The 25,127-nt window shown below is 30.5% G+C and overlaps 1 protein-coding gene across 1 annotated transcript; it reads right to left on the bottom strand.

Annotated features, from left to right (window-relative positions):
• Positions 1-11,871: 11,871 nt before the first annotated feature.
• Positions 11,872-20,034, bottom strand: LOC123895506 (homeobox-leucine zipper protein ANTHOCYANINLESS 2-like). Its single transcript, XM_045945878.1, has 9 exons — positions 19,067-20,034; positions 18,732-18,946; positions 18,508-18,625; positions 17,698-18,369; positions 17,302-17,403; positions 16,831-17,043; positions 14,475-14,649; positions 14,009-14,376; positions 11,872-12,603 (listed from the first exon to the last, which is right to left on the bottom strand). The coding sequence occupies exons 1-9, from the start codon at positions 19,253-19,255 to the stop codon at positions 12,220-12,222; spliced, it is 2,436 nt and encodes an 811-aa protein (XP_045801834.1). The 5' UTR covers positions 19,256-20,034; the 3' UTR covers positions 11,872-12,219.
• Positions 20,035-25,127: the final 5,093 nt, after the last annotated feature.

Genomic DNA, 25,127 nt, shown 5'->3' with positions numbered 1-25,127 from the left:
AAGAGAATTGCACTAAAAGAGTGGTTGGTATAAATGAGAGATAGCGTAAGTTTTTTTTGTGAGTTTCTGTTGTTCTATTTGGCAAAAAGGAAAGCTGCAAACTTGTAGAATATGTGAAGTGTGGTTAATTAACGTATGAAAGTTGAGAGAAATAGTTGGCACAAAGAGTGGGGGTTTTTCTTGACTTTGTTTGCTCAGACTGATCTGATAAGAGAATTATATAGTTAGTTCCTCTTTTTAAGGAGTAGTTGTGCACATATATAGTGAAAGAGGGCGGGAGGTCGATTAATTTTTTAAAATATTATTTTATCATCGATATCTGATTTAATGGACCGTTTAATTTGGTTCGGAGGTCAGTCCATAGTCCTTAAGGATTGGTGAGGTTGATTAATTTCTACAGACCAAGTTATACTCCAAGCACACAAAGAAGTCGGATTGTGACGAGAACAACAAAACGATGCCTATGCAGCAAACTGAAGCCACCACGACCGTGTTGTTGTGGCAGACACATGTACCAAAGGCCAAAGACAACCAATTTCTCACCATGCGAAGTCCCTGAGAGCTAGAGCTGTCAAATGGGCTGGCTCGGTCCAGCCGGCCCGATCCGGTGGGCCACACTATATACATGGGCTAGCCCTACCCAGCCTAAGGGCTACACATTTATGAGCCCGGCCCAGTCCGTATGGGCCATGTTGGCTAATGGGACGGTCCGGCCCATTTCGTTTTATTTTTTTTCCATTTATTCGATCTTTTTATACATGATTTTGATACATTAGTTCCTCATAATTATCAATTTTATTGAGATATAATTATATGTAAGTGTAAATAATTTTTACATCAGTGCTAAATATCAATTAAACTCAAGTTTGATTCTTATAAAAGAAATTAAATCAAATTAATAAATTATAAACTTAATTTTTTTAAAAGGTTTTAGGTAAATATGACCCTTCTTATTATGCTTAGATATTTAACTATAGTTTTTAAAATAACTTTTTTAATTAGATTATAATTTTTTATGTTATTACTTGATATTATTTTATAAAAATAACATAATTTTTTCGATAATGGGTCGGTCCGAAGCCCGGTGGGCTAGCTCATAGCCCAGCCTATTTGCATTTGGGCTAATGGGTTTGGACCAAAAAGGTCTGGTTTCATTTGGGTTAGATTTTTTTAGGCTCGATCTACCCAAACACGTGGGCTAATGGGCCGACCCATTAGTCCGGTCCATTTTTTACAGCTCTACTGAGAGCCAACACGGTCAATGTCATGGGTGTACAGCCGTGGCAGCTCCAGACCAAATAAACTCTCCTTTAACTCGAAACACCTTACCCATGCCTCATCCAAACCATATAAACCTCCAAAGAAAAATAGTAATCCTCATTCATCATTTACATACATTCTTTCTTAAGAACCATCTACTAATTTATAACCCTCACTTTTGGCTAGATTATTAACCATTAAACACCACCCTAAAACGAAAAAGGAAACCCAATGCTTCAGAGCAAAATTCATCGTTTGATTAAAATGTAGGGCCTGTGCCTTTTAATATTCAGTCCTCTATTACTGATTGTATAAATTGAAGGGAATTACTATTGTCACTCTACTGGTTTCCAGGCACACACTACGAAATTATTAAAATACCTCCGTTCGTTACTTAAGTAGTGGATTCTACGTAGAAGAGTTTTTTTCTCAAAAAATTAATTTTTAAAACGTCCGCTACTTAAGTAGAGGATTTTGTCTACTACTTAAGTAGATAACTGGTAAAAATCTTGGTAGGGTGTTTTTTCCTCAAAATTTCACAAATTCGCTACTTAAGTAGTTAATGTTATAAAAAATAGAAGTTTTCATGCTACGGGGTATTTTTTTTCTCAAATTCCACATTTTTATAACTCAGCTACTTAAGTAGAAGATTTTGCCCGCTACTTAAGTGGAGGGTTAATAAAAATTTTGGTAGGGTGTTTTTACCTCAAAATTTCTCATTTTTATAATGTCCGCTACTTAGATAACGGAAGGGTAAAATGAAAGACGTATAGGACGCACGAGTAACCGATAGATGGCAAAAGTAATTCTCTAAATTTAAAGTAGCTTTTAATTATCTATAAAATTATAGTAGCATTCCTTTAGTTACTAAACAAATTTATCTAATTTGACATATTCTATAAACTAAAAAGTAATCCAAATCGGAGGTAATTCTAAAACCAATTAACATATATAATCTGAATCAACAAAGTATTATGACTTCATTGAGTGATTTCAATAATTTTAGATGAGATGGGTATAAAATAATTTAATTAGTATAAAAAATCTCTGATAGAAGGCAAAACTAGCGGTAAGTATATATAAATATTCCTTCCATTTCAAAATAAATGTCACATTTGCAAAAATAATTTATCTCTAATAAATTCTCACTTTAAGTTGTAATATTAATTGTTAATTTATTCACCAATGGTACCTCTAATTAATATTGTGTCACTCTCAAATTATTATTTTTTATATTATATTTATATTTATGATAAAGAAAATACATCAATAGGAGTATTTTATAAATTATTAATTTTTTATATTAATCATTTAGTTTTTTACGAAATTTTAACTCTTTTGTTTTTGAAACAACGAAATTTTAACTCTATGTACATTTCAACGACCAATTATATTAATCTATATGCATTTATTTTGACCGTTTAATCTCACAAGCAGAAATGACAGCAATAACCAATCGTTAGTTAATCTAGTGGTGAATCGGGTGATTGACGCTGAACTTGGTAGGGAGAACCACAATTCGATCTCTCACAACTGCGATCGAGAGGAAATTTGAACCATTTGATGTCAGAACCGACTTCCGAATCAGATTAGACGGTCTAGTTGACATCAAACAAAACACATTACCAAATATTCATGATTATTAACATTTTTTCAAAACTTTCCTAATTAGTATTAAGATTGTGCACCGATTAATTACTAATTAGTCAAGTTTTAATTTTTCTATATTAAAATAGTATACTACTAGTACTAGTTTCTCAAAAAAAAAAAGTATACTACTAGTAGTCTAGTAGTTTAGTGTGTATATAATAAACAGATGATAAAATTTTGCCATGAATCGCATTTTCCTTTTAAAGTTACATGCATGCATATGAACAAACTAGGACATATATATACAGTAAATAAAAGGACGTACTGTAAAACATTGCTGATATCAATATCAATATAATATACACGTGAGGGTGTGATATATTATATCTCTCAAATCCCAATATTTGTAGGTGTGGACGAAAATAATAAAGTCAAGAAAATGAAATGCTATCAGAATTAGGGAATGGCAGTTGGCCTTTTTAGTTTTGTTAGCTCGAGGACATTATATTATGGGCCTCTTTTTTTTTTCTTTTTTTTTTTTTTTTAAATTTCTATATTGAAATCATCTATAGATATATGTACCCTCTCTCACAATTTCTTTGTCAATTCTTGTATAATCCAAAACTCATTTTCTTGCTCACACATGGTAGTGGGTTCCACTATGTACCCACATCCTTCAAACACTAATATATATAGTGTTACACTATATTAAGACAATGATGTCAACATTTGGATGTATTAGATTTGAAAACTACATCTAATGATACATTATATTATTAGAGTAAATCATATTTAGACACAAAAAGTTGACATCATTATATAGAATTAAATATATAAAAATACAATCCATTCAAGTGTTGACTTGATTAAAAAATATGTAAAGAAGAAAAAAATTTACCGCCATAAATAATTTTGCATGGGAAATAAAAATTAATTTTAGTAAATACATATTACATGTAATTTTATTTCATTAATTTATTATATAAATACTCTCAAGGAGTTATATATAACATACATACCATTTTAAAATTTCAATCCGAACTATGAGTGACTTTGATGGGATTGTCCTGAAATACAACTTTGATGGCTTTAGCAATTAATTATGATGGCCTTTTAGGTGGTCCATCAATTATTTATTCTAAATTCTAATATCTAAACAGAAAAATGTTTGGCATAACATTTTGCAATAGCTAAAATTAAATTTTACGAAGTTGGCTATATGTTTGTGTATATTTAGGAAATTCAAAATGGACTATACTATAAAATCATGTGACTTAGGTGTTTGCTTACGTACTTAATTTCTTGGCTATCTCTTTTATCCTTATTAATTTGAATTATTTTTCATTTGACTCATTATCTTTAATTTGAGTACACCTTACTCAGTCTTCTATTCTATCTCAAAATAAATATCGCAATTTACCACTTTACACAGATAAAAAAAAAATGAAAATAAAGACTTTATTCAATTACACATTATATAATTATATACTCCGTCATTAACTCTTAGGCCCGAAGTTTTTGTACACGGTCCGTGTTCTTGAAGTTGAAATTATTATTATTATTATTATTATTATTATTATTATTATTATTTAATGGTAAAAAGTGATTGCTTAGTGTGTATGACTCGTTGGTTTTTTTAGAGTGGTTAAATTATAAAAAAAATTCATAGAATTTATTACTAATTATTACTCCTTCCGTCCCAAAACTTTAGTCTTTTTGGAGTTTTGCACGAAGATTAAAAATGATAAGTAAAGTCATTTTAATCTTACTTTATTAAGAAGGAGAAAATATATTTAATTAATGTTTTAACTCTTGTAAGGGTACAAATGGTAAAGTATCATTAAATGTGCATTGATTTCTTAAAATGACTAAAGTTTTGGGACAAAACTGAAATGGTAAAAAGACTAAAGATTTGGGACGGAGGGAGTACTAAAGAAGTAATAACCTACTCATCGCTTCCCATTATCTGGATATAAAGAACCCTTTTTAATACATATTTTATCATATTCGATAAATAAATTCTTGTCAAGATGAATATTACATGATTCATCTCTTTGATTGATATTGCGTTGATATTGTTTAGAATAAGTAATATAACATTCAAAATCCATTGATCCGATAAACAAGTACCTTTTTTTATTTAGGATGATAAATGACCTAATTAACTCAGTGCACTCAATTGAAAATATATATCGAGAAGAATAAGTTTAAAAGTACAAAATCATATCACTAGTGTTTCATCAGAAGGTGATCGATAGGTCTTGAATTCCTATCTTTTATATTATAAGCTTGTATACACAAGCAAACCCTAAACGCTAATTTGTTTTTCATGTTTTCACTCCATTTTATCTTGCATTTTTATTAAAAAATAATACAATTTTATCTTGACTAGGATTCGAACCTGCAACCCTTCAGTGCAAAACAATATTTCCAACCACTATGACAAGTATACCAATCGTGATTAAAATTATGTGCAATAATTAATAAGCACCATCAATTTTAAAATTATATCATATCACTTTTTTTATAAGCATATCAAAATTATTGTTGACTATATTATTCATCACGAAATATTTTTATGTCTTTCCTGATCAATGTTTTTTTTTCTACCGGATCATAAATTTAGAGAATAATTATCATGTGAGATTTGGAAAGTTATTACCACGTGTAATTTGGAAAGTTATTATCAAACTCAATTTTGCTAAATCAATTTTTTTTGCAATACAACCAAACACAATCATGGTCATGTCACTAATCACATCCATTATTTTGATTTTAACATTGCAGATTTAATATTAACCGATGATCAATTGATACAATATGCACTAGCAGACCAATTGTGATTTAAATTATGTACACAAAGTGTTAAGCTCCATCAACTTTCATAGGAAAGATTTCATATGACAATTAAGCACCATCAATTTTCATTGCACAATTTAAACAATTAAAAACCGATAATCTCTTATCTCTTATATTATAAGATTGCTAACATAAGTTAACCCTAAACCAAATTTTATCTCCTCTCATTTTCTCTTTCGTTTTATTGCAGCTTTATATTCAAAAAATACATATTTATCTACGATAGGAATCGAACATGCATCCCTTACTTACAATAAAACATTTCAACCGCTAAAACATGTGGTTCAATTATAAAAGAATTTAGGAATCCTAATATGTTAACTCTGTTTTCAATAAATTTTTAATCACAATTTTTATTTATTTATGGATGTCTACTTAAGTTTATGTTCTTGATTGTGTCTTTAATATTTTTTTTTACCTTTAATTATCATCAATTTTTTAACCTTTAATTATCAGCAATTTTTTTTAATAAGTAAATAAAACGATGGGGTTCCAAAATTATTTAAAAAATATATAAAATAAAAATATAAAATAAGCACATAAACAAATATAGAATAATTAGTCTATAAAATTCCTTATAATACTGTTATTGAAAATGCTCTTATAATTTTTGTATTTTATTTTTTATTGTTACATATTACAGCTAATTAGACTCATGCACCGCATGGGTCAAAGTTCTAGTTAGAGTTGTAAGTTGCAATAGTTGTGGAACTGTCAAATTTAGTGAATTTCTTTTCGCACCTTCTCACGTGCCTCTTGTGTATATATATATATACTACATATTTATTTATTACTTTCGCTAATTAAGATGTAAATATTTTCATCGTATTCACATTTTAAGTAGCAGATGAGTTAAAAAACAATCTAGAAAATATGGTGAATTAAATGTTGTTGGATTGATATTCGTTATTTAAGTAGCAAAGTTTGTTCGCAAGTTAACACGTAGATAGGAATAAATTGGTAATTTTACCGTGAGTGTATTTTGTAAAGAGTTTAATTGTTGTGCACCGTCGGTGTAAATTTTTTTTACACATACATCCAATGACGCGTTGCCACATCATTTAATGAATGTGACATATCATGTGTTTTTAATGACCATACATGATGTGTCTGTATATTATTGGACGCATGTGCAAAATATCTTTACACCGACGGTGCATATAAATTAAATTCTTCTGTAAAACATATTAGGAGGCACAAAAAAAATCACTTAAATTTTATATATAGTAGGAGGCACACAAAAAAGTTTCTTAAATTTAAAGAAGATAAATGCTGTATTGTATGTATCTCACTAAATTTAACGGTCCCTATATATGATTGTGGATGAAGGCCAAATCATGCAATTGAGTGAATATAAAACCTTATTTGTCAATTGAAAGCAATTGATTGAACATGAAATTAAATTGATTGAATATGAGTAGGTACACTAGAAGCCTCCAAAAGAGATTTTTATCCATACATTCATGCTGATCGGTAAGATCCTCATATATATTATTAACATGATTAGGAAATATAATGTTTGTGTGTGTATGTTGAGAAGGGACATGAATTAAGAGTCATTCAAAATTAATAAAATAGAATCAGTGCACAAATATTAATTTAACTAATAAAAACATCAAAATTGTTAGGTTAAATGTTGTAACACCGATTTAAATTCTAACTCCTTTATTTATGTGTTTAAAATTCAGGCAGTTAATATCATTTCGTCTATTTATTATTAAAAAAACAAACAAAAAGAAAAACAAAATCACACCTATGTATCTTCCAGAGTTGAGAGTATTGTTTACAAAGTAACTGGTTCATCCATATATATGCTCAAAATTCTTTTAACTTATTTGGATTAGATTTAACTACTCTCTGTGTCCATATATATATATATATATATATATATATATATATATATATATATATATATATATATATATATATATATATATATATATATATATATATTAAGAAAAATTGATATAGTGACCAACAATGAATTTCTTCAAGGGGGTCTTGGTCTTCTTATGTATGTGGTCAGAAGTTCGATTTTTGGCTCATGCGTATAGAGAAAATTCGGTTGGGACGGGAGATCCAGCCTTTGTACCCCACAAGCTCCCGACGGAGATTAGTAGATTTTCGTATTAATATATGAGTATAAATATAGGTATCACAAAAAATAGTAAAAAACTGAAAACTTTATTAATAAGAGTAAAAACATATGCCTCGCAGAAATCCCACAAAAAATTAGATCCTTGTATTAATATATGAGTATAAATATATGCCATGTAGAAATTATGAAGAATGGACAACTTTATTAATATATGATTAAAAATATAAATCTCGTAGAAATCAGAAAAACAATAGGTTCTCCCATTAATATCTGAGTATAAATTTAGGTCCTACATAAATTATTAAAGATCAAGAAACCACCTTAAGAAAATATTAAAATATTAAAATTAGTTATTAAAATATCTGACCAATGTATTGATGACACAAAATATTAAAATATTAAAATGAAAGTAACCACCTCAAGAAAAATATTAAAATATTGAAATTAGTTATTAACTTTCAAATATGACACAAAATACCCTTGAAAATGATTGTGTCAAAAAATGAAAAGGGGAAAATTGGTGATTTCATATGTGTATCTTCTTTTTTCCTTCAAAAAAAAAACTATCATCTTTTCGTATATTGTAGATGTGTCATTATATTAATTCGTCGGTCATAATTATTAATTTTATGCGGATTTCTATATGTTATTTATTTTAATTTTTCTACTAACTTTTTTTAATAAAGACACAAAATACCCTTGAAAATGATTATGTGTCAAAAAATGAAATATGGGCAAATTGGTGATTTCATATGTATCTTCTTTTAATATATTGTAGATACCACCATAAAAATTATAAATTAAACAAATTCAAAAATTATTTCCTTTTACAAAGTGATAATTTTTTATAAATAAAATCACTTTATAACTCATAAATAATTTTACTACTTTATTTATATTCAAAAAAAATACATTTTGTTATTTTCTTCAAAAAATTTATTTGAAAAGAAAGAATTAATTTATAAAATTAATTTGTAATTTTGATTATAAAACACTATCAGTTTTTTTTAGATCATCAAAACACTATCAATTTTGTTATTCATTTTATTTGTTGTGTAAATGTTAATTTTATTTATTAATTATCTCTTAATTTTTTAGTTACACTATCAATTTTATATGTTAATCAATTTCAATGTTGCGGAATATATATGACATTTTTTTTGTTAGTTACACAAATGAATAACTATTTTTGATGTTGTTAACATTATTTACAATTTGAATAAATGATGTGTTGAATATGTTATTGTGTTGTTGGAGTTTGTTTGAAATCTCACATTGCTTAGGTTCCCGGACGCTTAAGTGTATAAATATGTGAGGGCAACCTCACCCTTTGAGCTAGCTTTTGGAAATGAGATCCAAACATATTTAACATGGTATCAGAGCCGGGTTAAGGACTGCAATATGGGTTGACCCAGGACCACGCTAGGCGTGAGGGTGGGTGTTGAATATGTTGTTGTGTTGTTGGAGTTTGTTTGAAGTCCTACATTGCTTAGGTTCCCGGACGGTTAAGTGTATAAATATGTGAGGACAACCTCACCCTTTGAACTAGCTTTTGGGTATGAGATCCAAATATATTTAACATGATGTTAAAAAAAATTATGATTAGAGGTCCATTTTTAATATTTGCCCTGCACCTCGAAAATCTCGGAATCGGCCCTAATGAATAGAGCACAAGTGCACAACACAAGCTATGTCACACACACACACACAAAAATCCAGCATAAACCTCCAATTGTATCACATCATTATCATTATCAATTATCATCATTCATTACTTATAGGCAACTTATATGAACATGAAACCAAGCCTTCTTACAGCAAAAACGCCAAATATCTTACAAAATCCCAACCCTTGTTTCACTGTCAAATAATGCTCATAAAAAAACTCATGTCATAATCTTATTGGTTCACCTTATGAAAAGAAGAAAATTCCACAACTTGAGCATTAAATGATGCCAACTATATTTCCAACAAATTCTGAATGCTCATTAAATGCATTTCAGACATATCACAACCATCCATCCATACCTCTCACATTCATCAGTTTCAATATGTACCGCGTGACTAACGCAAGATTATCATGCCCAAAAGGAATTTACTAAAACCTCCACCACCCCTGAGTACTCGTTTAAGATTATATATATCATCATAAATTAAAATTAGTTAGGTAGGGATTTGGTAGGAAGAATCACGGTTTTGATTTCTCGCAATTGTGATTGGAGGGTTTGAAATTACTTGAAGACATAACTGATCCCATATCAGATTACGATCCAGTGGACCGGATATTGGTTGTGAAAACTAACAAAAGTTAGTCATGCAAATCATTTATTGAAAAGAAATTTTTTTATATGTAGATAAAATGATAAGTCATTGTAATTTCTTCTTTAGGCAGACTTATCACGATTCTGTGATTACACCCTCTTTACTCAACCACCGCAAAATGAGTCTTTCTGCCACTTTGTACTCATTGTGGCTTCCAAGATGAATCATTCCTTCATTGCATTCGGTACTGTGAGTTTTATTGTAGCCTATGAAACCACATTGGTTTTAAATATGGATTTCTTCTCAAATATGGATGTGTGCGATTGGCTCAAGTTTGGTGTACAGGTTCACGGGCTCTCACTTTCTCGGCTGGTGATCTGGTGGTTTTGTAGACAACGCAACCTGATGTGCTTGAACAAATGAGACTTGGTCCTTATGTCGGGTCTCCTTTAACATCCGAGCTATAGTCGAAACCATTCATAAATTGCTTCTCCATCGTTTCTAAAGACGAGTTAGTTAATAGATATATCAAGTGGAACAATAATAACTATTCTTGTGACATTCTTAATGTGGACAAAAGTTGTCTCAGTCCTCCTATTCGTTCTAGATTTTGCTGCATTATTAAACACACATTTGGCCACTATCTTGCAGACTTCTCTAGCTTCATTCAAGGGCTATATGACATTTTGCTCGCTGAATTGTAGTATGTATGCTATCTACAAGGGTCTCTTGAGGGCCTAAGACATGAATATTGATGAACGTATCTGCTACTTTGATTCTTTACACCGTACATGTTAACCTCATCAAAGGTTCTTAAGTTAAGTATCATATTCATGTTGTGTTGATTCAAGACATATATGAGCTAGCTTCTCTCTCAAACCAATGTTTTTCTTTGCTAAACTAGAAGCCTCCTTAGATGCCGGCTTCTTGACTCATGTTTTTTATTAGAAACGACGCAATGGGAATTTTCTTTCTTCGTGAATAGTTTTTCTTTTTAATTTCTTTTTCTTTTTTTTTTGGCTTCGTTGATAAACAAAAAGAAACATGAGTCAAGAAGTCAAAATTTGAATCCCGATCATGGAATCTGATATGATAATTTCAGCATTTTTATTGGTTGAGATAAAATTTGTGAACAACTATGTTTTGTATTTTAAAAAATAAATTACATAAATTTCAAGACTATTTAACTTAATAAGTTTTTTAACTCATGTCATAGGAGCATCTTAAAAAAAATTAAGTATACTATAAGATACAACCGAAAGAAAAACAATTGCAAAGACTAATTTCTCATTTATATTAAGTTATAAAAGGTGTTCTATATGATTATGAGAAGCATAAGATGAAAGTGTTTAGGAGCGTCAACTTAATAGAATATCTACTCAATCTTTAATATTATTCAGGTACTCTTAATTAAATTATAAAAAAAAATTGTTAATAAACCATAAATTTTTAAAATATGACAAAATAACTCGCCTTACCATAATTAAAATCATTTATTTGAAAATTAGTTTTAAGCGTAAAAAAAAATAATCATTCTATAAAAAATAGCATCATCTTATTTCTCATTTTTTTAAAACCTCCTATTGATAAATAAATAAAATTTTAATAGGTAACTTCAAAAATGCTACTTGACAATAAAAAAAAATCTCCTAAAGATAATTCTATTAAAAAAATTAACAAATAAAACTTAAATTTTAAAAAATGGCAGATATCTACACATAAACGTGCAAGCTAAAATTTAAATTAATTTAAATATAAATATAACAATTAGATAAATATTAGTATTATCAACAAAAACCTACTAACAAAACCTTATTAATTGTAATAATAATAACAATAAAACTTTCTCATTCCACTATTCCTTTTCATGTTTTTCAGACTAGGGGAAGAACAAACATGAGTCAATACCCGAACCACAATCCTTGCCTTGTGTTAAGGAACCTAACCCGACCCGATCCGACAATTCTAGATACCCTTACCACCATGCAAGGAACTTTTTTCCCATGAATGGTTCGTTCTTGACTCAAACACACCCCAATAACGCGCGCACGCGCCACCAATTACAAGTTTTTTCACTACAAAATATTTTTAATAATAATAATAATAACAAAAAAAGTGAAATAATGTCACGTGATGAACACACGTGACTCTTAACTTTCACATTGAAGTGCAGCTTTGATTTTCTGAACGGTGCAAGAAATGAGATTGTTAACCGTTTCAACTGACTCGACAGTGAGTTTTGCTGTTGGAAGACTATTCACAAGGATTTGAAACGCTACGGTTAAAAGCGAACCGCTGACTCGTGCCTCACCTCCGTTTGCAGTGGCGTCCCCATTCTCGGAACCACGGGATCCAGGTCCATCGGGGACAACGGCAAACCCAGATGGTAGTAATGCCACGTAAGCTGAATCGCCACCATTCATCACAACATGCATGGCTGGAATATCGACTGGTGCGTAGACTACAAGCGACCCTGCCTCGTCTATGCATGTTTCTTGTAGTATCAACATGCTACTCTGGTTCGAATTCATCGCCTACAAAATAAATAAAAAACATAAATTAACAAATTTTAAGTCGTACATGAAGTGATAAATACTGGTATTGAAATTCATACACAATAAAATTCCAAATAAATTCAGGTGAATGGTTCAACTTGATAATATCTATTTTACTAGTTAAACTATGTATACGTTTGGCATCGCTGAAACTATACCAGACTCATGATAATTTACATAATTTTGTAAAAACCACGGAACGTAACTTTTGAAAAATTATAGAACACGGTGATTTTGATAGATCCTCAGTGATACCAAACATAGGCTACGACTAAAAGAATATTAATAAAAAAAAAACACATTAATGCAAAATACAAAAAAAAATATTATTATGGTAAGATAAATTATGAATTGTCATTTTCTTGAAACTAAATCAACTAAATCCTACCATGTGATGAGCTAAGTCAAACCAAGATACTACTACAGTACAACTTTTTCTTAAAATAAGATTATCAATTATAGTATAAAAAATTATTTAAAAAATAGAGATAAAAGAAGTGATTTGATTAAACAATGCAATGTATATGTATGTAGGGACCATGAAATAGAAACTAGTAAAGTGACAAGGGTCCTGTATTTTGACTTGTAATGCATATAAAAAAGCTTATCTTATTGATTTCATCATCAAAGTTTGTGCTCGTTGTTCCTTAGAAATTTCTTTCCTTGTCCTTCTCAACTTTTCAACCTCTCAAAATACAAACACTAACGACAAACAAGTGTTTCATTGACATTTCAACTTTGTAACAACTTGCAAGTCCCATACATAAAAAGTTGTCATATTTCAACGTTGTCACAACTTGCATAGTTGCACTAACAGTACTAAAAAGGACCATACAACTTCATTTTGAAAAGTACACAATTTTCTAATTTTACAGTCTTTAATTATTTTTTATAATTTTAAAGCTCTTAAATATTTAACTTAAATTTAAATAAAGAGACCTCTTATGAATATTTGTGAACTATTTTACACTCTTTCAACAAGTACACTTAAAACATTGAGTTTTATAATAAGAAGAGTTTGACTTTTCATGTCATATAAAAAAATGGAGTTAAAGTTGGGTGACATAGCAAAAAAATACGGTTGTAATTGATTGACAGTGTAAAACTTTAAATCATTGTATATTATTTTTTCTCTAAAACATTTATGTGAATATCATCATGATTAACAAGAATCTACTTAAATTTTAATAAATAAAAATTTTAATTAATAAAAAAAATAATCCATTTTTTTATTAAGTCCTAATGTGTTGTATAAACATAAACATTGAGTAAAAAATGTGTCTTATATAAATATTTATTAAAGAGAAGAGCATTATTATTATTATTATCATTATTTCATATATATGTTGATGATATATAAAAAGAGAAAGAGAAAGAAACTTACACTAGCACGAAGAAGAGAAACACAGTTTCCATGATCTTGTCCTTTGGCAATATGAGCCATCTCTTGCATGGGACCACCGTTAGATAGTATATCCCATTCACTACGGAGCCTCTCGTCACGCAGAAAATCGAATAGTCTTTGAGGCGAAACGGGGAGCCAAACCGACGTGGCTGCGCTCAACACAATCCCCGGTGGCTCGCCAGGATCGTCAACGCTCTTCCGTGTCATCACCCTCACGTCTTCGTCCACATTTCCAGGGCTAAGCTTGTTCCACTTGTGGACTGTTGAGGCACATACCCCTGCACAGAAGTTGTTCGTCATACGTTGTGCTAGCTTGAGCATGCTTCGCCTTCCGCCCGCTGTTATTGCTGCCAGACAGTCATAAAAAACCAATTTGCTACAATTTAGTGCTAATCAAGCATAAAAAAAATATATTTATGTGTAGCAAAGTTGTTATGAGCAGTACCGGAGTGGTCTCGAGAAGGTGCAGCGGAAGACATTAATATGGCAAGGCACTCACACTGGCGTTGTAGGGTAGCGACCCAACGTGCCGCGCCAAATCCCATACCTGAGCTCAACAATGGTCTGTACAGCTGGTGTACTTGATTTTCCTCATACTCTGCATGTTCCACCCATGTCACCTGTAAATTCATCAATGCAAAATTACTACTTATATATAGAAGAAAAATGTACATGAAAAATAGTCACATAGCACTAACATAGATCATAAAAAAATATAAAGCTATGAAGTCACACTTTCACCTTAACTAATTTTTATTAACTACTACCTGAAGTCTTTAATATAAGAGAAAACTTACTTTTTAGATACATTGAGTAACTAATGTATTTGGCCTATATACAAGTCAGCTACATTATTTATTCAGTATCAAAAAAGTTCTCTTATATTAAGGACCACATGAAGCAAATCTGACCTATATATAGGCCAGATACATTAGTTACTGAGTATCAAAAAAGTTTTCTCTTATATTAAGGACCAAAGAGGGAGCAACATAGATCACAAAATAATATAAAGCTATGAAGTCACACTTGCACCTTAATTAATTTTTATTATGCAAATCATATATTTCAAATATAACTTGATAAATTTTAATTTTTCTAATATATTAAATAGAAATCATATTTTTCATATACAACTTAACATAACATTTTATTTAAGTTTTAATTTGAATAATGTTTGTTTCCATATTTAAGTTTCCATATACTACTAACTATAGTAATATGATAATTTATATGATGAGTGATGAGAGATTGATCATCCCAATAGAAAGGACAAGAAGTATCTCTCATGGACCATGTACATAAAATAGGGTACTATTGATAAAGTCAAGCAAGATTTGTAGGAGCAATGGAAAATGTGAGAATCAAGATTTACCAATTTAAAACACCTTAAACAAATACTCATAAGAAAAAGACAAAATAGCCAGTCTCTCTTATGTTTGACTCAAATGAGTATACTATTTTATATATACAACAAACACATTAGAGATAATAGGCCAAGAACTATGCTAAATCCAAATCTCGTGACTTAAATAATGTTTGCATGGAATTAATCTATATTTATATAGAATAAAAGATTGGAATAGAAACTCATATATATTATTTATTTATAGAATCAAAATGCATGTACAAGATTACAAGGAAAAAATTGCTAATTTAGTTAATATGTTCAAGGTACAGAAATTCAAGTCATAGAGGCTTCTATGGTTAAAATAATGGATTAATCACATGGGGGGGTACTATTATTTAATGATTAATTGTTGAAAATATTAAGATTGGGATTTGTTATTGTTAATTGAGACAAATGAGAAGCATCCTACTCAGGTGCAATGCAATTGTCTAAATTCTTTGAAAAGGGGAAAAATATTATTTTATAGTATGGGAATTATCATTGACAGAATAGTCACTAGACTAGCTAAGTTACTTTGAACAATGAGCTTATTTAATTAATTAATTGCTTTGAAAAGCAAAATCCCCTTGATTCCTTGCCCTTGTGTTTTGCTTCACTTCACTTGATTATTGATTATTTTCAAGTACACTCTCTTGATCCTATTCCTATAATCCTATTATTAATGGCACTATAATTAAAAGAGCCATTTTAGTTAGCAAATGTGTTACAACAATTTTTATAATGGAAGACATATTCGATGACTAAATTAACTATTTGAACATAGTCGACTTAGATTAGTCTCATAGCAGATCTAAATTGTGAGGTTACCTTCATGTTTATACTTTATTGAGGAGTGAAGACTATAATCATAGTGGATTTTAGAATAAAAAAAAAAATCCACTTGGCAAATTAAAATAAATTTAAGGAAGACATGAAAGTAAGTGATATATACTATAGTATAGTTGCATGGTAAATATTAACTCTAACTCCCCCCAAAATAAAATAAGTCCAGAACACAACGTATGGAGGAATGTAAAAATCATTTTTTACTATCCACAAAAAGATGTGGAAACTAAAAAACATGAAATGTAGGGATTATAAAAACCATCAAAAACACACTAATAACAAGAAAAAGAACATTTTTGAAATTTAACCCCTCCGTCCCAAAACTTTAGTCCTTTTGGAGTTTTACACGGAGATTAAGAAATGATAAAAAACAATAAGTAAAGTCATTTTTAGCCTTACTTTATTAAGAAAGAGAAAATATATTTAATTAATATTTTAACTTTAGTAAGGGTACAAATGGTAAAGTATCACTAAAAGTGCATTGATTTTTTCAAAGGACTAAAGTTTTGGGACAAAACTAAAATGGTAAAAAGACTAAAGATTTCGGACTGAGGGAGTAATTAATTACCTTGGAATAACCATTGGGCATATCTTGCACAACACAACCAGAAGGAAGCTTCCTACAGTTCATAAAACTTGTAGCTCCAGAAGTTTCTCTTATGCTATCTATGGACACATCAACCACAGCCCAAACCCCTTCTGCATGCTGCTTGCAAAACCTAAGGAAATTTACCTCGCGAACCGGAACTAAAGGCGATAGTACATGAAGTTCAGCTTGCATCTGAAAACACAAATTTTATTCACACGGTCAAAAACATCAAAACTATAACCATTTTGCTAGAGCCTGTGAAGCTATGACACGGCAAAAATAGGGTGTGTCCGTGTCCGAGTCCAGGCTTCATAGGCTAGAGCTAATGTATAAAAATATCAGTGTTGTCGATTGTGGATTGTGGATTGTGTGAAATAGTAGTTTGTTCAAATTCCGCTACACTAGCTGATATTACGCAAAACGGTAAAATACATGACAACTTTGACTTACTAGTTGAAGTGCACCATTTCTAGTTCCATGTATTCCATTTGCTATCACTTCATTTGTTGAGCCTCTTGCAATGATGCAAGGAAACATCTCTATCCATCGATTCTGTCGAAACAAAAGAACTAAAGTCAGCTACATAATTTTAGTTCTACTAAGAATAGAATAAGAAAAGTACTTCAAGATAAAAGGTAAGCAAATGTAAAACCATCATACTCATCAAAAACTAAAACAATTTGCAAATTTTTATACACACCACAATGTTCAAGAAAAAGTTCTGTGACCGCAATCAGGACCACAATATCGAAGTTTTTTATATTTGTGTGACCAATTGAGGCTACATCGATGACATTAATTAATTTAACCACTTGAGAAAAGTGAATTGCAAATTTCGAAACTCACCGAGTCCATAAGAGTCTCGACAAGGGCCAAGCTATTGATAATGACCGTACCGGTCTCTCTAGAGGCCTCGGAGACAAAACCATTGGGCTTCAAACCAATGCAAGGAGTGAAAGTTCTCATATATTCCTCATGGTTCAAAATTTCCCTTCCCCCTTCTATACTCCTAATCCAGAGAGGCTCACTAGTTTGTGCCATCTTAACCAACTCATCCATAGCAGTCAAAGCAAGTTCAAGAAACATAGACCTTTCGACCGATCTATCAAATCCACCGACCAAAGGGGTTTGTCTAGTCGAAGGAGACACAATGGCCAACGGATTATTAGACATTCCAGCACTAAAATCAGGTAATGTTGATGAAACATTGTTCATCACATTAAAACCATTGTTGTTATTTCCACCAACACCAAGCTCTAAACTCGAGTTCGGTAATGAAGAAATTGGACGGCCTAAAAACTTTCCAGCAAGTGCACAAACTCTATCTAGCTCATCCTTCAACCTTGCATTCTCGATTCGAAGATGTTGTTCCTCAAGTGAAATTTCACCGATCATAGCCGGACCACCGCAATTTGAACATATAGGATTCCTCATTGCATCCCTTATAGACATATTTTCAGCTCTTAGCTTATCATTCTCTTGCCTAAGCAAATTGTTCTCATGCCTTTCCAATTGAGTCTATAGTACAATTGTACAAACAAAAAGTTAGTAACAAAAAAAGCTTAAAACAACAAAAACCTCAAAAAGAAATATAACAAATATAACCATGTCAAAAAAAACATGTGAAAAATGAAAATGACTTTTGTTGTCACATACCTTCATTTGTGTTCTTCGATTTTGGAACCAAAACTTAACCTGTCTAGTTTCCAAACAAAGTCTTTTGCTAAGTTCCAATCTTTGCTTCTCATCTGGGTGAGGACACTCCTTAAACAAACTAAAACATCATTTGAAAAAGAACAGAAAAGAAAAACATCATTAGTAAAATCTAAATAAACCTTAAAAAAAAAACAAAAACACAAAAAGTGGAAGAAGAAAAATACGCTTCAAGCTCTTGAATCTGTTGAGGAGTGTGTCGGTGATATCTCTTTTTCCTAGGTGGTTTATCATCAGCATCTTGTTCATCACCAGAAACACCATCCAAGTTATCACTACCAGATCTACTTTGTTCTTCTTCTCTACTTCTTCTCAAACCATTTTGCTCAAAATTTTCATGCATTGATCTATTCACATCTTCTTGTCCATCAATATTCGTTTGCTACATATTTTTTCATCAAACAAATCAAAAGGGTCATAAAAAAAAAAAACACAACAAAAGTACTAACAAAATTTTAAGGATACTAAGAACACAAAAACAAAACAAGAGGATCTAACTCACAAGTGCAAGTGATAATCCAGGAGAGTTGAACATAGATTTAGCCAAAGCAGGAGTTGTAACAAGACGAGGTTGAGAGAAAGAACCAAATGGCATTCTTTCGTTGCTGTAAGAAATTTCTCCTATGTTGTTGTTTCTCACACCTCCACCACCACCACCTGAATTGTTTTCTACAAAACCCCCAAAACTCATCAAATCACCCCCTTTTTTGTTTCTTCAATAAAAAATCACCAAAAGTCAAAAAGTTCAAAACTTTTTCAACCCCTTAATCTCTTTCTTTCTCTCTCTTTCTTATTATTCACCAAAAGGGTATCATTGAATCATCAAAAAGTACTGAACTTTGTAGCAAAAAAAATGAAAAGACAGGGAGATTGTGGAGACAAAGGGTGAAATGTGAAACTCCAATGTCTCAAAAGTTTCTCTCTAACAAAGGAGAGAAAAAAATGCTGTCTTTTTTTATGACAATTTTTTTTTTTGGAGAGAAAGAAAGAGAAAAAAGGCAAGTTTTTTTTTGCTCTTCGTTCTCAGTCTCTCTCTCTTTAGTGACCCTTTTGAGAGAGTAACACTGTGACACTCAGAAGAACTTCAGGGTTGGCTTGAAATAATGAATCTAGTGAAATTTTGGGTTATATAAGAAAAAGAAATAAGAACCCTAGAAGTGTTTTTTTATCATTTCTTGCATGCTTTGATGCTTGACTACTGTTATATGGTGTTTTTCAAAGGAAAAAAAGAAAAAGTACTTTTTTTTATTATTTAGAGAAAAGGGTTTGGATTTGTTTAGGACAAAGAAATGGTTATACTATTTTGGAGAGAGAGAAAGAAAGAGGTTGAAGATAAAACGTAAACATGTGGACTCATTGAAGCCTTACAAATAGATAGATCCAAAAAGGGTCGGTTGACTCTTTGCACTGTCATTGATCTGTTTTTTGTTTGAACTGTATTATCTCTATATCTCTATAAAGCCTGTGAATGACGGTGAAATTTGATATGTGACTTTTTGATTACTTTTTGTGAGGGGGTATATGAAAAAGTAAACCAAGTTATAATGATAGAGTACTTTACACATTGTTAGGGTTCAGATTTGATCCATGGAGATCAGTGGTTTTTTCTAGTTTGTCTAATGGCTAGAAAATCCATCTTAAGGTGGATAAGTGGGATGTCTGGTGTTCGAACTCCGATCTCCGCATATAATATGTGATGTGCTTTACCAATTGAACTAAGCTCATGTGGACAGATTAATGGTTCTTCTTCCATGAAATGAAATCAGATCAGATTTCTTAATGTTACTGGTCTTGGGATTCTAAATGATTGGAGCAAAGGATTTTTAATTTGGCAGTAATAACTATTGTCTATTGGATTAAAGGTTTAATCAAGGGATTGGATCATTTGTCCATGAGCACAGCTCATCTGCAAAGATATTGCATCTAATAATTAATCTATATGTATAATTGGAGTTTGAATTTTAAAAATTGGAGTTAGAATCTCTCCATTTTTTGGTAATATAAATGTAAAAATGTGATATTAAGTGGGTCCAAATGTCATTTATACATCCCAAAATATTTAAAAACTTTGGTAATGGAAGAAATGGAAAACATAAGAAATGGAGAGGATCTCAACTCTAAAAATTGTATTTGTTCACTTAAAAAAAAATGAAATTTTAGTCGTTATTTTACTAGACAAGAATAAAAAAGTTGGATCATTTGTAGTTTGAAAACTCTAATTTTTTTTTTGGAGTGGTTAAATATTCGTTCATATACTCGTATTCAAATTTGTGTCATTATTGACTTCATACATTTACACGGTTAAGGTTTGTGTGATCGTCGATGAACAAAAACTTAAGATTGTTAATTGTTAATTTTAATATTTAAAGAAATGGTCATGTTAACAGGTGTTTTAAAGACACGTGTTAACGTATATAAAATTATAAATTTGCATTTAATAATATAAAAGAATTTAATATTTAAAATGTATAATGCACAAATTTCAAAATAATATTAAGGTACCTACGTATACATGTTACTTCCTTCGTCTATAATTATAAGCACCCTTTAAAGAAAAAATTTGTCCCTAAATATAAGTCATTTTTCAATTCCCTAGACACATTTATTATTACGTTTTCAAACATAACCCTATTTTGCATTGAAATACGTAAAGTTAACTACAAATACATCTTTTCACAAAAGACAATATAGTAATTGTAATGCCCAAAAAATATACATTTATTACACTACCGACTTTTCTTAATAAGCATGAAAAATTGCAAATGGGACTTAGAGCATCCACGATGAAGATATTCATTTTTGAGTACTTAATTGGACATCACGTGTACACATCACTCATTTATAATTTTTTAATAATAGTACCTAATAAATACTCAATTCCTTCAACCCAATATCTCTTAAAAAGTTTTAAATGGGTTCCACCAATAACACATTCCACCAATATACATAATTATAAATGGGATCAACAAAAACAAAATATGTACCACTTCTTATTGTAGAACCAGTACCTATTAAGTACTCTTTGTGTTTTGCTCAATGTGGGTACATAATAGGTACTAGTACTTAAAAAAATAAGTACCCACCATTGGAGATGGTCTTATATTAAGGAACGGAGGTAGTACTTGTCACTAACATTTTCTTAAAGAAATTCAAAATCATGCTTTTTTAAAAAAAATAAATTCACAATTTCGATCAAAAAATTGTGAATTCTCATACTACAAATGTGTGCAACTAGGGATCCGAATTTCGTGCAGTCAGGTTGTTGGTGCAGTCGTGCATTCACGCTATTATAGCCGTCCGATCAAGATCAGACGACCATGATTTAAAATTGGTATTAATTGACTGCATTTGTTTAAACCGTCCGATCACGATCGGACGGCTATATAGTGACTGCACGGAAAATTCAACTGCATAGAATCCATTTCCGTGCAGCTAGTGACCGGCGGTCAGGTTCCTTACGCTATCTCACATTTTTTATGTTTTTATAAAGCCTCTTGCTAAACGGTGTACTATGGCACTTATTAAGCATACTAAAAAAGTAAATTAATGATAAAGTTAATACTAAAAGGTAAAAAGATAACTTTTTTATGTTTTAATGTATTAAATACATAAATTTCAAGATAAAACTTTTATATTAGTATATTTAACTAGTGTCCCACCGACGAGCATTTTCCTTTTATAAAAGATTGGGTCAAGTCTAAAAAAGCACATATCATGATTTGCTGAAAATATTTATGTCGCACATTTACTCCCTTCTAATTTTTGTTTCTCTTGTATTTTTCATTTTGTGATTTGATTCTCTTCATTTCATCTGTTTCCTTTTACGTTTTACCATTTAATTCTCCATTCTTAAATCGATTTTCTATAGCAATTGACATAAGTGGTAGGTGCTTGGATCTCTTAATCATTTAAGTTTGGATTCGACCCCTAGCTAATGCGTATGAAAAAATATTTGTTGGGATAGGTTGTTGGAGATTTTCCAAAATATATTTGAAAGGTTGCAATGTTTAATTTGAAATTCAAATTTACATTTTTGAAAGTCTTTCAAAGGTTGTGTCCCTTCATCATTTGACATAAGTTTCTCTATAAATAAAGACACTTAGGAGGTAAAAAACACACGTCAGAAAATCATGAGTTTTATTAGTCAAAATTCTACCAATATATATATATATATATATATATATATATATATATATATATATATATATATATGAGGAGGGTTATATTGACTCCAAGAGTAACTCAAAAGAGTTACTCCACATCCTAACCCTTTATTTTGTTTTAATCTAATGGACCAATATTAATCATCATTAGTAATTATGTGACCTCATGTTTCTTAATTTATTTCAATTTATGGTTTCCATTTATCACTTTATGTATATTCATTTTTTCCTAAAATATTAATACAAGAATCCAAAATTAATTATTGGTAAAAACAAAAACAGAAAGAAATGGTGCTGTTTTTTCCCACATTTTTTTCTTCTTATTTTTTTTTTATAAATCGGATATTTTCCTCTTCCAATTTACTTTGATCTTGATCTCTTGCATAAAAAAAAAATTACTTTGATCTTACACTAGGACGTATGGCAATCATTAATTTCTTTTGGTTTTTTTGGTTGATAAATAAGAAGAAATGGTGAATGATTTTATGATAATCAATGGAAAAGAAAATAATGATTTATTTTTTTCAAAAAAAGAAAGACTTTTTTTTTGTTTACGATGACCGTGGATCGAACCCATGATCTATAACGTACTACCCAAATACATCATCAATAGACCAAACCTAGTGACTTTAAAAATTAAATAAATAATACTTTTGATAGAATAAAAGGAAATGTAAATATAGAGTAATTAAAGGAATCCATAAATATTGTGAGAATAGTTAAGAAACATGAGGTCACATGATTAATAATGATGATTAATATTGGTCCATTAGATTAAAACAAAATAAAGGGTTAGGATGTGGAGTAACTCAAAAGAGTTACTCTTTGAGTCAAAATAACCCTCCTCTATATATATATATATATATATATATATATATATATATATATATATATATATATATATATATATATATATATATATATATATATATATATTCTTAAATCATTTATTCATTTTTCTAGTGCACGAGAGTATTTGAGGAAACTTTATTCCGTAAAATATCATTGATCGATATGTTTGATATGTATGTGCAATCCATGTCAAGGTTTCCAAAGTATCCTGAAGGGAATTTGCTCATTTGCATCCGGTTTACATAAACTTATGGGGGCGAATCGAACCTAAAGTTTAGTGTTTCCACACACGCTTTGGAATTTATGTGCATCATCATCATGTTCGTCTTCATCATATTATTGTTCGAGTATTGGCAGCAGTCCCCCAACACAAAATGTTTTCACAGAGGTTAAACTCTTAAATGAATCTCAGTTACCTAGAAGTGGGTTAGTCTTTGCAGTTGCACGTGGAGGATACATTTGGTTTACCTTAAAAAAAAAGGTCTTGCTAACGAGTGCTCTCGGAGCACTCTTTAAGCATTCCATTTAAAGAAAATTTTTATTCAAAAAATTAAACAAGGTTTTCTAACTTAGACCCTAGTTAGGTCTAAGTTAGCAAGGTGCACCTTTTGAGTTGGACAAAAATACCCTTTTTTTTTTTTTTGAAATAATAGAGCAACTGGGGCATATATGTAATTTGCATCATCAGAACGCGCGCCCCCATGACTTCTCGCGCCTCCCATGCAACAACAACAACCATAACATTTTTTAAATTTCTTCCAAATTTCGACCTCATTTTACGTGCGAATCAAACACCGATTTCAAAAACTAATACCGGAAACCTTTGTAAAATTGAAAAACGATCAAAATCCATATAAGGAACGTCGAGTTTCGTTGAGTATTGAGGGAGATCGAACCGGGTCAAAATACCGGGTCGCACGACCCGTTTCTGCATAAAACGGGTGGGAGGGACGATGAACAGTGCGCGTCGCCCACGCCCACTCTCACCGGCGGCGCGTGGGGGCGCGTGCGGCCTCAGGGAGGCTCTATTTTTTTTTTTTTTATAATAAAATAATAGATAATATTCTGGAAATTTTGATATATTGTATGAAATTTTTGGAGACCCGAAACTATTTTTAGTTAATTAAATGACTAAAAAGGTAATTAAAAATATTATAATTCCATAAAAAATTTCCAAAATTTTATGTAAAGTACTATGAATTATTTAGAACCCTCTTGTGTACCTCACTCTCCCTAGTTCAAGTCATGAAATTATTTTCACAAATTCCGCTGATTATTTAAAACCATTTAACAAATAATAATAATAATTTCATAGATTTGTACTCTGAAACCAATTGTTTTTTTATTTGTTTCTAATAAAATATTAGATAATATTCTGGAACTTTTGGTATATTTTATGAAATTTTTTGAGACCTGAAACTATTTTTCGTTAATTAAATGAGATAAAACGGTAATTAAAAACTATTGTTTGCTTCTGAAACCATTTAGCTGGAAGAATGGTTTCAGAGAGTTATACTGTGAAACCATTCTAGCAGTAAAATGGTTTCA

This window comes from Trifolium pratense, linkage group LG7 (assembly GCF_020283565.1).
Source record: "Trifolium pratense cultivar HEN17-A07 linkage group LG7, ARS_RC_1.1, whole genome shotgun sequence".
Lineage (NCBI taxonomy): Eukaryota > Viridiplantae > Streptophyta > Magnoliopsida > Fabales > Fabaceae > Trifolium > Trifolium pratense.
This window is presented reverse-complemented; position numbering and strand designations above follow the sequence as displayed.